The sequence below is a fragment of the Coregonus lavaretus genome (assembly GCF_964263955.1).
Source record: "Coregonus lavaretus genome assembly, chromosome: 3".
Lineage (NCBI taxonomy): Eukaryota > Metazoa > Chordata > Actinopteri > Salmoniformes > Salmonidae > Coregonus > Coregonus lavaretus.
In genome coordinates, this window is record NC_139990.1 from 73,535,465 (window position 1) to 73,549,726 (window position 14,262).

At 44.8% G+C, this 14,262-nt stretch overlaps 1 protein-coding gene across 1 annotated transcript; it reads left to right on the top strand.

Annotated features, from left to right (window-relative positions):
- Positions 1–244: 244 nt before the first annotated feature.
- LOC311115429 (alpha-N-acetylgalactosaminidase-like) lies at positions 245–4,759 on the top strand. Its single transcript, XM_084157307.1, has 9 exons — positions 245–378; positions 816–972; positions 1,373–1,513; positions 1,810–2,021; positions 2,213–2,307; positions 2,915–3,076; positions 3,403–3,600; positions 3,858–3,998; positions 4,185–4,759. The coding sequence occupies exons 2-9, from the start codon at positions 818–820 to the stop codon at positions 4,407–4,409; spliced, it is 1,329 nt and encodes a 442-aa protein (XP_084013433.1). The 5' UTR covers positions 245–378; positions 816–817; the 3' UTR covers positions 4,410–4,759.
- The last annotated feature ends 9,503 nt before the right edge of the window (positions 4,760–14,262 follow it).

Consider the following 14,262-nt stretch of genomic DNA (forward strand, 5'->3'; position numbering starts at 1 on the left):
TTGTTTTATCTATTTCACTTGCTTTGGCAATGTAAACATATCCATGCCAATAAAGCCTTTTTAATTTAATTTAATTTAATTATATGGTGTTATTAAAATCACTCATGTTTCATTAATGGTAATTTGATATATGAGACGTTAGAAGCTGTGCACAAAATATGTGTGAAGCAGCATTAGTAGTTCAATTGCTATGTGCTGCTAAACTTGTAGCCAGCAATCCCTCCCCCTCTGGTTGCCGTGTGACAGAGAGAAGTCACATGACCCAGGCTCTGCGTACAGGAAATAGAGACTAGCAATAGAAAAGAGAAAGAAAGCTACAGTGAGGAATTTGCACCAATAAAGTGGGTTTACTGACTGCAAAAGTGAAACATTGAGCAGGTATTGTACCCCAATTTATCTTTGTAATATCATTTGTAATACAACGTTATTGAATAAGGACTTATTTCCTTTTACTGCTTCAGTGTTGTTGGTGATCTGGTCCTTGATTGACCAGAATCATGCAGGCTTCATAATTCCATTATTAGGAACTATGCATAAATCTGTTATTATGGTATGTAATTAACAACCCATGTGCAGACTCAGGGCAAAGTATCCTGCTTTCTGGCTAAACAGTTTTTTCACTTTCCCAGTAAACCAAGATCAGTATTGTAGACACCACAAAAAATTATTTATGCATCAAATATGGGTGGTGTTTCAGTTTCTCTTTGCTGGGCAATACAATTTGTTGTTTGTTTTGCAGAGTTTGTTCTGTGACCTAAATATAAACATCTAGGACAAACCTTACAGTAGCTTTGCATATCACTATTTCTCCTCAGAGATGAAGCTGTTGCCAGTGATTTTCCTGCTGGCATTAACCTCAGCTACCTCTGCTCTGGACAATGGTTTGATGAGGACCCCACCCATGGGATGGATGTCTTGGGAGCGTTTTCGCTGTAATATCGACTGTGAGAATGACCCCAAGAACTGCATCAGGTACATAATGGTAGATTATGCAAAGTTTTACAGACTGACTCTGCAGTCACTCCTATTGTAGAGCTATTAACCTCATCCCCAGGCTAATTGCAACCGCATATCAGGCAGCTTCCATGTATACAGATTAAGATTAGTCTTGGGCTAATAAGCACTTTCAATCGAGAATCTCTTTTTAGTCTAGGACTAGGCTTAATCTTTGTCCGGTAAACTGGCCAATAGAGTATAACTCGACAGAGTGACCAAGCTGGTGGACGAGACTATTGAGGTGTATATAGGCCTGGGTTACTTGTAGATTCTGACTCTGATATTAATAGGATGCTGAACATTTTACATTGATCGAATAATATAATTGCATAAATATGAATATATTAATATTATAAACTTGTCCCTCTCCCTACAGTGAGAATCTCTTCAGAGACATGGCAGACAGACTGGCTGAGGATGGGTGGAAAGAGATGGGATATGATCATGTCATGATAGATGACTGTTGGTCCTCCATGCTTCGGGATAAAGATGGACGGCTGCAGCCTGACCCACAAAGGTTAGCCTCTCTCTCACCCTTCTCCTCCTAACTCTCTCCATCTTTGACTTTCTTCCTCCTTTCTTGGCCTGCTACCGCTTCATAACCCTCTCCATTTTTGGCATTCCTCTTCCTTCTCTTCTTCCCATTCAACCTTAATTAAAGACTAAATCTGGTGTACTAAAACTGTGCTGCTTGTAATTAATACCTTAGCATAGGACATTGACTTCAGTTTGAGGTCTTATCTACTACAACATTATGAAAGGACAGTATTAGGTATGAGACCCATGACTTCACTGCCATCTCTCTAACCCCAGGTTCCCTGGGGGCATTGCCAAGCTGGCGAGGTACCTCCATGACCGCGGCCTGAAGCTGGGCATCTATGGGGACCTGGGTACACACACCTGTGGAGGGTACCCTGGCACCACACTGGACAAGATTGAGACTGATGCCCAGACGTTCGCTAGTTGGGGTGTGGACTTCCTGAAGTTGGACGGCTGTTACTCCAATGAAGAGGAGCAACAGAAGGGTGAGTGAATCTTGAGGGTGAACTGTAACTGTACATTGGGGGTTACTATATAGAGTGTATCAGCATTGGTGGTCCTTTGGCTAGACTGGCAAGGTGGTGTTTAAAGAGAGGGGTGCAAGAGAGGGTAGAGGGAAATAGATGGGTATAGTGTGGATTTCTATTGACGTGTACTATGTTCTTCTGTCATACAGGTTACCCTCTCATGTCCAAGGCTTTGAATGCAACAGGCCGTCCAATTGGGTACTCCTGTAGTTGGCCAGCCTATCGGGGTGGACTCCCTCCCAGTGTATGTTTCATTATGCTACCAGTGACACAACCCATTTGACAATAACATAAATAAGGGACCACGCATGTCCCCTGGCAACGGGGGTTTGAGCCATGGCGCGGCTGACTGTCTGTGCCCTTCCTCTCTGTCTCCCTCTACATACCTGCCTCCCTAGTCTTTGCTTCCTACTGTGCTGTCATGAAAATAATAAAATACAGAAGGAGATCGAAGAAAAATAAGAGTTAGTGAATAGCTATGTGTTGCAAAGATTTTGGGTTTTACAATTACAGTTAAGGCTTGGAGGAAAAGGTAACGGATGACCCTTCTCTTTGAATAATTCATTCCCATGGTTACAGGTAATACGGGACAGCACTGCTGTAGTTAGATGAGAAACTGTTGCTCCTTCACGTTTAATCCATCACTCAGATCATTCTTGATTAGAGTTGTTTGATAATTATGTATTTTTTCTGAAGGATCAGGATGTCTTCCAAAGATGTAAAGGCAGGCAACAGTATCAAATCTAATGTCTTTACAGTATTGTACCCTTTTAGAAACAAATCAAGGTGTATGTAAATGTATGTTTATTGCTCACAAACACTCATACAGTCCATGTCTCTTTCTTCTTCAGGTGAATTACACTCTGCTGGGGGAGATCTGTAACCTGTGGCGTAACTATGATGACATTCAGGACTCATGGGACAGTGTACAAGACATTACAGACTGGTTCTTTGACAACCAGGAGACACTGCAGCCTGAAGCCGGCCCTGGACGCTGGAACGATCCTGACATGGTCTGTCAACTGTCTTTCCTATGTCTGACCAATGTCTGTCCCTTACTTAGTTTTCACCCTATTTCACGTTTACTTTGGTTTGTATCTTACTGTATCTTACATTTACTGAAGCCTGTACACATTACTTGCAGATTGTCCCCTCTTATTGCCAAGTGTCACTCTTACCCCGTCCACCTCTCTTGTCGATATTCACCTTGTTCCTGCATTTGGAAAGACGTCACTCTCGCTCACATTAGGTTTTATTTATTTAATATGTGTATTTGTTCCACCATCAGTATTGTTGTACAACTCATTAACCTTACATATTTATATTTTTTCTCTCCCAGCTGATCATAGGAAACTTTGGCCTCAGTGTTGACCAATCACGCTCTCAGATGGCTCTTTGGGCGATCATGGCTGCACCTCTCATTATGTCTAACAACCTTCGAACCCTAAGCAGTGAGGCCAGGGCCATCCTGCAAAACAGAGCCGCCATCGCCATCAACCAGGACCCTATGGGTGTCCAGGGAAGACGCCTGCTACAGGTGACCCTCACTGACAAAATTACACATTTGTTTATGAGTCACATAGATAAATGCTGGCAGTATGAAATTCACTTTATTCAGACAGTTGGGAAACAGGCAAGTGGGAGAACAGTAGGAAGGGGATTGAACCCTGGTCTCTGATTGGGAGTAGAGTATGTGACTGGCAGGGAGCGTTACCGCTAGACTACGGTCTCTGCACGAAATTCACTGTTAACGCTCCTTTTCTTTGTCTGTATGTCACTGTCTCTTTTTTTCAGGAGAGGAGTCAAATTGAAGTGTATTGGCGGCCCCTCTCCCAGTCGGCCAGTGCTCTGGTGTTCCTCAGCCGTCGCCAGGACATGCCCTATCGCTACCACACCTCCCTGGCCAAGTTCAACTACACAGCAGGCAGCTATGAGGTGTGCTCCTCTTTCCTGGTTCCTTTCCTAGTTCTCTCCAAACACATTGTAGCGCATGATGACTCTATTTCTTCCAGCACATGATGACTGTATTTATTCCTGTTGAGAGAAGTAGAAGTGTGAGCTGTGTTTTTGTAAGTGACACAGTGTTGTACCTCTTCATTTGTACTCTTCTGTATCTTTCAGGCTTATGACGTGTTCACTGGGAAAACATTGAGTGGACTCTCTGCCAATACAGAGTTCACCGTCTCCATCAACCCCTCAGGAGTCGTCATGTGGTACGTCTATCCCAAAATGCACTATGAGCAGCCACAGGACGATGGTAGATACCCCTATGTCCGACAGAAATACAGGATGTCCTCCTCGCTCCGCTTCCACAAGCCGAGGGTGGTGCCTCCTAGTCTGCTCTGAGGGGACATGAAGTAAGCAAGCAGGAAGACTAATCTGTTGTTTTAAGAAGTCCTCCATCAATCCAGATTCAATCAAAGATATTTGAATGAGGGAGAATATATATAGATTTTCTTGCACTGTTGTATTTTAACCCATGTGTAAACTCGGCAACACAGAACTAAAATCTTGCGCCCACTACTCAATTAAGTTCTTGGGGTAGACGTAAGAGAAAAGATACTAGAACCAGTGGCGGAAGCAGGTCGGTAGCTCCATCACCCTCTTTGTCTGCAACAATTTATGTTATGTGCGTCTGTCCAAGAGAGATCAAACCATGTGTAATGTTTGAAAATTGATAAAAAGTAGTTTTTGTATTTTGTTGTGTGACCTTTATTCTAACAGGAAGGAGGGGTTCATATCTTACCTATCTATTAAAAAGAGGAGGGTGCATTGAGGTGCAGAATTGAGACTGCATAGAGTAAGATGATGACCTAAATATGCAAAGAGACTTCAATGTTTGCACTTTCAGTCATGCAACAGTGTACAAGGTTTGGAGCTGTGTCAAAAGAGGAAGTGTTTGCCCATAGCAGTCATTTTTTAAATCCAAGATGGCGTAGCAGTGCGGTCGTGTTTCTGTAGTGTGCTCGTGTAAATAGCCTGTTTTTTTAGTTTTTTGTATTTTTCGTATATATTTCTCAATCTCACTTTTCATCCTTCAACTAAATATACTTTCCTGCAACCCGCCTCACCCAATGTGGAACGGATTCTATTATTTCTTATACCTTTTTATCAAGAACCTCCGTCTGAAACTAGCCAGCTAACTAGCTACTTGCTAGCTACTTGCTATTAGCCACCGTTAGTGGTTTTCACCATTGTCCGTGGCCATCGGCACTACCTACCAGCCAGCTCTAGCCTGGTCTATTATCGGCCAGTCTGCACTGTCTGCACAGCGTGTTATCGACCCAGAACATATCAGATTTTCTGCCGGAATCACTGAATCACTGGACCTAACACCGGATCATCGCAACAAGCTAGCTGCAACCGAATGGATGTTGTTGTTGGCTAATCACCACTGCCCCGAAACAAGCACCAGTTAGCCTTGAGCTAGCCTCGAGCCAGGCCCATCTCCCGGCTATCTACCGGAAGGGACCTCCTAGTGTCGACACGGAGCCCCGCCGATCCATCATGACTGATCTGCCGACGTAATCGTCTGATGTGGTTTCAACAGGCTTCCCGTTGCGATGACCACAAAGATCCATCTGCTAGCCCCGGCCCGCTAGCACACGCAATCATCAGCCATGCCTCCTGCTAGCTTGTGCAATAGCAGCCATCGAACTGCTCCCGGACTCTCCTTTTGCTGTTCACTGGACCTTATGATCACTCAGCTACACAGCTGTTGCCTGCTGGACTGTTCCTTTACACGGTACCCCATCCTGTTTATCTGTCCTGTTTATCTGTTTAGCCGCAGCCCAAACTTTCGTTGCCATTACTGTCGTAGAAATATTTGACTCAAAAGTAGTCAACTCAAAAATATCTCAAGAGACTGGAGCTTGTGAATCCAAAAATTTGACTTTATTATTGTGTAACAAAGCCGAGCTGCTCCATGGAGCACCTGCTTGCCCTTGTCTTGAAGATCTCCTTTTATACACATACAAATGCATAGTCATGCTTACATAGAATATACAGTTACTCCCCCTAAGATAAATTATTAACATCTTTCACTGTCACGCCACCGTTATCTTTCAAAGTCCAATAACACATGTTGTTTACTCTACAAGGGCTACATGCGCTTTCCAGTTGAGGCCTCTTTCCCTTATCTCTTTATATTGGTGGCGTGACTCAGACACTTTCTTAAAAAACAATATACATACATTTATTAAAGCATGGTTACACACTGTATTGGCTATATTCCTTATTTAGACATGCATCTGGATTATAAAACTTTACTATATTTTACCTTTGACATTTCCCAACATTTTGCCTTAATGATACATCATTTATTTCTATATTACCAGTTGTTGTCTTAGCTCTCTCGAATAACAACTGTGATTGCTTTATGCCTCTCTCCCATGTCAATATGCCTTACCTATTGCTGTTTCGGTTAGTTCTTATTATACAATTTCACTGTAGAGCCCCCAGTCCCACTCAACTTGCCTCAGATAGCTCCTTTGTCCCACCCCCCATACACGCGGAGACCGACTCAATCGGTGCCTCCAGTGATGCTATCTCTTTCATCGTTACCCAACGCTTAGGTTTACCTCCACTGTACTCATATCCTTCCATATCCTTGTCTGTACATAATGCCCTGAATCTATTCTACAACGCCCGGAAATCTGCCCCTTTTATTCTCTGTACCCAACGCACTAGAAGACCAGTTCTTAAAGCATTTAGCCGTAGCCTTATTCTACTCCTCCTCTGTTCCTCTGGTGATGTAGAGGTTAACCCAGGCCCTGTAGCCCTCAGTATCACTCCTACTCCCCAGGCGCTATCATTTGTTGACTTCTGTAACTGTAAAAGCCTTGGTTTCTTGCATGTTAACATCAGAAGCCTCCTCCCTAAGTTTGAGTTATTCACTGCGTTAGCACAGTCCGCCAACCCTGATGTTCTAGCAGTGTCTGAATACTGGCTTAGGAAGGCCACCAAAAACTCGGAAATGTCCATCCCAAACTACAACATTTTCCGTCTAGATAGAACTGCCAAAGGGGGCAGAGTTGCAATCTCCTGTAGAGATAGAGCTCTGCAGGCTATCATCCTATCCAGGTCTGTGCCCAAACAGTTTGAGTTTCTACTTCTAAAAATCTACCTTTCCAGAAATAAGTCTCTCACTGTTGCCGCTTGCTACAGACCCCCCTCAGCCCCCAGCTGTGCCCTGGACACCATATGTGAATTGATTGCCCCCCATCTATCCTCAGAGTTCGTACTGCTTGGTGACCTAAACTGGGATATGCTTAACACCCCGGCCGTCCAACAATCTAAACTAGATGCCCTCAATCTCACACAAATTATCAAGGAACCTACCAGGTACAACCCTAAATCCGTAAACATGGGCACCTTCATAGATATCATCCTGACTAATTTACCCTCTAAATACACCTCCGCTGTCTTCAACCAGGATCTCAGCGATCCCTGCCTCATTGCCTGCGTCCGTAATGGGTCCGCGGTCAAACGACCACCCCTCATCACTGTCAAACACTCCCTAAAACACTTCAGCGAGCAGGCCTTTCTAATTGACCTGGCCCGGGTATCCTGGATGGATATTGACCTCATTCCGTCAGTAGAGGATGCCTGGTTGTTCTTTAAAAGTGCTTTCCTCTCCCTCTTAAATAAGCATGCCCCATTCAAAACATTCAGAACTAAGAACAGATATAGCCCCTGGGACTTCCCAAACTTGACTGCCCTTGACCAGCACAAAAATATCCTGTGGCATAATGCATTAGCATTGAACAGCCCCCGCGATATGCAACTTTTCAGGGAAGTCAGGAACCAATATACACAATCAGTTAGGAAAGCAAAGGGTAGCTTTTTCAAACAGAAATTTGCATCCTGTAGCACTAACTCCAAAAAGTTTTGGGACACTGTAAAGTCCATGGAGAATAAGAGCACCTCCTCCCAGCTGCCCACTGCACTGAGGCTAGGAAACACTGTCACCACCAATAAATCTACGATAATTGAGAATTTAAATAAGTATTTTGCTACGGCTGGCCATGCTTTCCACCTGGCAACCCCTACCCCGGCCACCAACGCTGCACCCTCCGCTGCAACTTGCACATGCCCCCCCCCCCCCCCCCCCCCCGCTTCTCCTTCACCCAAATTCAGATAGCTGATGTTCTGAAAGTGCTGTAAAATCTGGACCACTACAAATCAGCTGGGCTAGACAATCAGGACCCTTTCTTTCTAAAATTAGCCGCAGAATTTGTAGCAAACCCTATTACTAGCCTGTTCAACCTCTCTTTCATATCATCTGAGATCCCCAGAGATTGGAAAGCTGCTGCGGTCATCCCCCTCTAAATAGCCTTGGTTTCTCTAATGACTGCCTTGCCTGGTTCACCAACTTCTTCTCAGATAGAGTTCAATGTGTCTTATCGGAGGGCCTGTTGTCTGGACCTCTGGCAGTCTCTATGGGGGTGCCACAGGGTTCAATTCTCGGGCCGACTCTATTCTCTGTGTATATCAATGATGTAGCTCTTGCTGCTGGTGACTCTCAGATCCACCTCTACGCAGACGTCACCATTTTGTATACATCTGGCCCTTCATTGGACACTGTGTTAACAAACCTCCAAACGAGCTTCAATGCCATACAACACTCCTTCCGTAGCCTCCAACTGCTCTTAAACGCTAGTAAAACTAAATGCATGCTCTTCAATCGAACGCTGCTTGCACCCGTCTGCCCGACTAGAATCACTACTCTCGGCAGGTCTGACTAAGAATATGTGGACAACTACAAATCCCTAGGTGTCTGGTTAGACCTTAAACTCTTCTTCCAGACTCACATTAAGCATCTCCAATCCAAAGTTAAATCTAGAATCGGCTTCCTATTTCGCAACAAAGCCTCCTTCACTCATGCTGCCAAACATGCCCTCGTAAAACTGACTATCCTACCGATCCTTGACTTTGGCGATGTCGTTTACAAAATAGCCTCCAACACTCTACTCAGCAAATTGGATGTAGTCTATCACAGTGCCATCCGTTTTGTCACCAAAGCCCCATTTACTACCCACCATTGTGACCTGTACGCTCTCGTTGGCTGGCCCTCACTACATATTCGTCGCCAAACCCACTGGCTCCAGGTCATCTATAAATCTCTGCTAGGCAAATCCCTGCCTTATCTTAGCTCATTGGTCACCATAGCAACACCCACCCGTAGTATGCGCTCCAGCAGGTATATTTCACTGGTCATCCCCAAAGCCAACACCTCCTTTGGTCGCCATTCCTTCCCGTTCTCTGCTGCTAATGACTGGAACGAACTGCAAAAATCTCTGAAGCTGAAGACGCTTATCTCCCTCACTAACTTTAAGCATCCGTTGTCAGAGCAGCTTACCGATCACTGCACCTGTACACAGCCCATCTGTAATTAGCCCACCCAACTACCTCATCCCCATATTGTTATTTATTTTGCTCATTTGCACCCCAGTATCTCTATTTGCACATCATCCTCTGCACATCTATCACTCCAGTGTTAATACTAAATTGTAATTATTTTGCACTCTGGCCTATTTATTGCCTTACCTCCATAACTTACTACATTTGCACACACTGTATATAGATTTTCTGTTGTGTTATTGACTGTATGTTTTGTTTATCCCATGTGTAACTCTGTGTTATTGTTGTTTTTAACGCACTGCTTTGCTTTATCTTGGCCAGGTCGCAGTTGTAAATGAGAACTTGTTCTCAACTGGCCTACCTGGTTAAATAAAGGTGAAATAAATAAAATATAAATATTCCCCCTCTCCACCACTGAGTGGCAGTGTAGACAGAGGTCCACAACAACCTTTAGTGGGTTCCCTTTACCCTTGAAACACCAGCATGGCTATCTCACTGTAGATTAGGTTGCACAATAAATGAGATGTTGTGCTCCAGAATAGGCCAAGCATGTTTATTTGGTGATGGGATAAACTGCTGGTGATGTGTCAGTATGGAGAGATGAGATTGGTCTTCCCAGTCAATGCCGGTCTGATAGGGTTTGTGGATAAGCGATACAGTAGGTGTCTTGTTGTTGGTATAACCTCTAGGTAGGTATGCCTTATTTCAGTTCTGTGAAGGTGGCACACATGCACACACACATCTACCCGGTACAGCCAGAAGAGGATGGGCCACCCGTCTGAGATGGGTTCAATTAAACATGATCAAACCCGCACATCAAATCACATGAACATATGCACATGTTATACAAGGGACACCAATTCACTTATCTATACCTCTCAGAGGCTCTCACACACATGTACATGTTATACCAGGGAAACCATCACACACCCTTACTCACCTCCAGTCAACATACAATTTTATTTTAGCCTGTTCCTCTCTCTCTCTTCCAAATGGTCCTCTTCTCTCCCTCCTCTGGCCCCCCTCTGTTTCGGCGTACGTGTAAGGAGGGAGCATCAAGGCTGGCAGGAGTCCTGGCATCCTCTCCTGGTACAGAGCATCTCTGTCCACAGTGCTTTGTCTGTGTGTGTCTGTGTATGTTATTTTCCTTGTGCCCATACAGTAAGCAGAACAAAATGTTTCACTGTTGGTGCATGTGTGTGTGTGTCATGCCATGCCATGTCATTATGTTCCACTCTGTCTATATGACACTGAAATTAGCAGGTTTATGTGTTGGCTGTGCTACACTGCAGTCCAGATCTCAAAGAAGGCCTTCAAACTGTCCTCCATACACTACCACAGACATTATCCTAAATTCTAGAGGCAAACCGTGTTTTTGGGCAGCAATAAGCGATTTAACCACTTTACCCATACCCTAACTAAGCCTAAACCTAGCCGTAACCGTAATCCTAACTAACAGAATTCTTATGCCTCATTTTTAGTTAATTTCAGTAACTTTCAGGTCTGCAATAATGGTAAACGGGAGAGGTGGCAGGAGGAAGAGGCAAACTAGCCAACCAGAGCTCAGATCTTAGCATGTTGTGGCAAGTGTGTAGGTCTACTGTATGTTTTACCTCCAGATTTTCCTCCATACATTTCCACAGAAATCCTCCTGAACTCTTAGACTGTTCATCCATACATTACCACAGAAATCCTCCTGAACTCGGAAGAAAGTCACAACAGCCAGGTCACACAGCAGATGTCACACAGCAGATGCCTCCCAGTAGGACAGTGTCTCCCGGGCTTCTGTGCAATATATGACATCCACTGCCATCCCCATCTGCAGCCCCAGGCATCTCCAATGCTCAGCCAGGTCTTTATTGTGTCATGAAACAGGAGGCATGCAGTGCCCAGGTCTCATAGAGGATGTCACACAGGCCTATACAGCCCTGTGATGTGGGCTCTGTGGATGCTGCACATTGGGGATTCTATGGGATAAGGCTATGAGCAGTTCTCATAAACAGTTATCAGCCTGTCACACAGCAGTAGTAGATCTATGAATGCCTTGTGGAACTGAATTAAAACCACAGAGAGGGAGAAATCTAAATTGCATCATCCAGTGCATCTGCCAAGTAGACACAAGGCCAACAAAATGGGCTCACGTACAAGAGACACATGCAACAATTACAGTGCTGCATTCAGAAGCTTTTGGATAATGATTAGGAATTAGATCATATTTTTTGCTGATGCAGGATGGAAAGATTGAGCAGTAGGGGACTTTGTGAACTGCTTTGTTTCGGTGAAATGGGCCGGTCCTTCCTGCTCCATCTATGACAGCGAACAGATGAAGGGGCCGATTGTCATTCTGTTGCGGAACCCATCGGAGCTTGGCAAGGGCAGCTGCTCCACAAACGCTGTGGTCGACTTTGACTTTGAGGTACCCATTGTGTTTGGTGTCATCTGTTCATCTGAGTTCAATGTTTCCGAAATGCTGAATTGTAGATGTCATCAAGGGAAGCAGTCATACACACATACACACAAACACACACACACACACGCACACACATACAATGACACTGGTGATGTTCGTCATGTGCAGTGTCTGATTAGGGCCCATGTGGGAATCAAACCCCTCCGCTCTCTTCCGAGGTCCGGAATCTCGTCTCAGAAATCCAACACTTGCCCCATTGTTACACTGTCTCATTAGGCTAGTGTAGATAGAGAGAGAGAGAGAGAATTGAGGGAGCGAGACAGGCTGGTATTGAGAAATGTATCCCTGCCTGTACTCACATAGACACTGTCTCTCTTTCTTCCTCTGACTCTCTCTCTCTCTCTCTCTCTCCTCTCTCCGTCTCTCTGACTCTTTCTCCCTCTTTCTCTCTCACTCCCTCCGCCATTCTCGCCTGCTACCTTGCTGTGAAGAGATGGCTTTATCCTGCCTCCCTCACACTGCTCCTTTGAAGAAAAGCCTCTCTTTCTTTCCTCTGTCTGTTTCATTCTCAGGGAGCTGCAGGTGGATGAAATAGGCCATGCCCGTTAAGAGAGGAGAGGTTGAACAGTGAGAGTGACTGAAAGGGCTGGAGCAGCTCACAGTCACATCACAATGATGGCTGACATGGTGGAAAGGATATACAAAAATAGCCCACTATCCCAACCACCATTTTCTGCTGTCTAGCCACATCACAGCACCTGATGTAAACACCCACATCATAGCACCTACAATCACAGACGTGTCATCTTGCGCTTTTCAAATATAGCCTAGTCTTCCAAAGCAGCTGAGTCAGACTAAAAACCAGATATATCATCTGACAATGAGCCAGTCTAGTTGTCTCCTCACGTCTCCACCCCATCTTCTTCTCCGGCAGCTTCTTCCCGCAGATCTCTGCCCTATTACGGCGTCCTGGCCTGCTTTTATTTATGGCCCCTGAAGGAAGGTCATCTGTTCAAATAAACCGGGAGACTGTTCCGCAAATAGGATTCAGGTGTTTCTTAAACTTTCTGCTTTGTTACTGAAATTCCTACAGGCTGCTAGGTAAATCTGCTGTTATTTTAGCTGGAATCACTGAAAAGGGGTGTGTGTGTGGGTATTTATGTGTGTGGGTGTGCCTGGGTGTGTGCATGTGAGTGTGTGTGTGTGTGCTAAATGACAGCCTTAAGTAGTTTGGAAGAGTGGGCGCTTTCCATAAGGAATCTTTCCCTGGGGAAATAAACATGCCAGGGTAGAGCGCATCCCTGACCTCACAGCATTCAAATGTATCCTCTCCTGTAGCTTGTACAGGACATTTAATATAAGCCAAAGACAATAATCTGTACAGAGCTCGCCTTCCTAAATTAAACCTCTCCTCTCATGTGGATTACAATATTTCTGAAGATGCTGGGGGTTTTCAATATATATCTGGGAAACTTCCCGGCCAAGACCTGCATGGAACCAAATTCCACAGATTACATACATGAGGGAAAAGGTCTTCCAACTGTGTGATCTCAAGTTATTTTTCTGAAGACATCCATAGAGCATATCCAATTGAAAACCCAGGTCAGTGCCTGTGTCCTCTGAGGTTGTAGTACAGAGAACGTCCTATAGGGCACAGTGTTGCCATAGTTTACAGTCAACGGGGAGGCTGGAAAAGAAAAATCGATGAGGAGACTAGACCCAGACCCAGGTGCCTTTATGAGAGTGACATTATGTGTTAGTGCAATGCTATTTGTTTTAGTGCAGCTATTTGTTTTAGTGCTCATGCATTGTATGGCCCCTCTAATGCTTTCTGCCTCTGTGTGCACTTGGATACTGATTACCGGATCACTGTGTTCTGATCCAAAACATCCCGCGGAGATTAACCTGGGTGACCTTGCCGTCGGCACTAATCCAGCCCATCATTGACTTACTGCCCTTAATATGGCCCCTGCACCTTCCATCCCCTCCGCCCTCTGACACTACTGACCACTGTCTGAGGTAAGGGTAGGGGAAGGGAGGTGCCAGGGATGGGGCCAAGGGTCACACTCACCATGATAAAGTAGTACCAGCAAGATGAAAGAATCTCACGCTTGCTTTCCTAGAACCCACTGCTGCGGGGCTGACACACAGCTAACATACAGTTCCACGTAGGCTGAACGTTCTCCTATTGGACAACTTTTATGTTGTTAAAATATTGTGTTCGCAGGACAGAGGTGAGAGGTGAGGGGTATATAAGAGGGGATAGGCAGTTGGAGGTCTGACTGTAGGGAGCCTTGTGTTAAACTCAAGATAAACGTATAGGGGATTTGTTTTCTTTTTAGTGCTGTCCCTCTCTTTTAATTGGGACTTTCAAAACATTCCTTATGTTCTTAATTTCTTACAATTCAAAATGGTGTCCTGCATTGC

What these genes read in the sequence shown, in the direction of transcription:
- LOC311115429 (XM_084157307.1), top strand. Translation starts at nt 818, where the DNA reads ATGAAGCTGTTGCCAGTGATTTTCCTGCTGGCATTAACCTCAGCTACC. An exon ending in TGAAGAGGAGCAACAGAAGG is followed by an intron (nt 2,022 to 2,212) that starts GTGAGTGAATCT and finishes TCTGTCATACAG; the next exon opens with GTTACCCTCTCATGTCCAAG. An exon ending in AGGGAAGACGCCTGCTACAG is followed by an intron (nt 3,601 to 3,857) that starts GTGACCCTCACT and finishes TCTTTTTTTCAG; the next exon opens with GAGAGGAGTCAAATTGAAGT.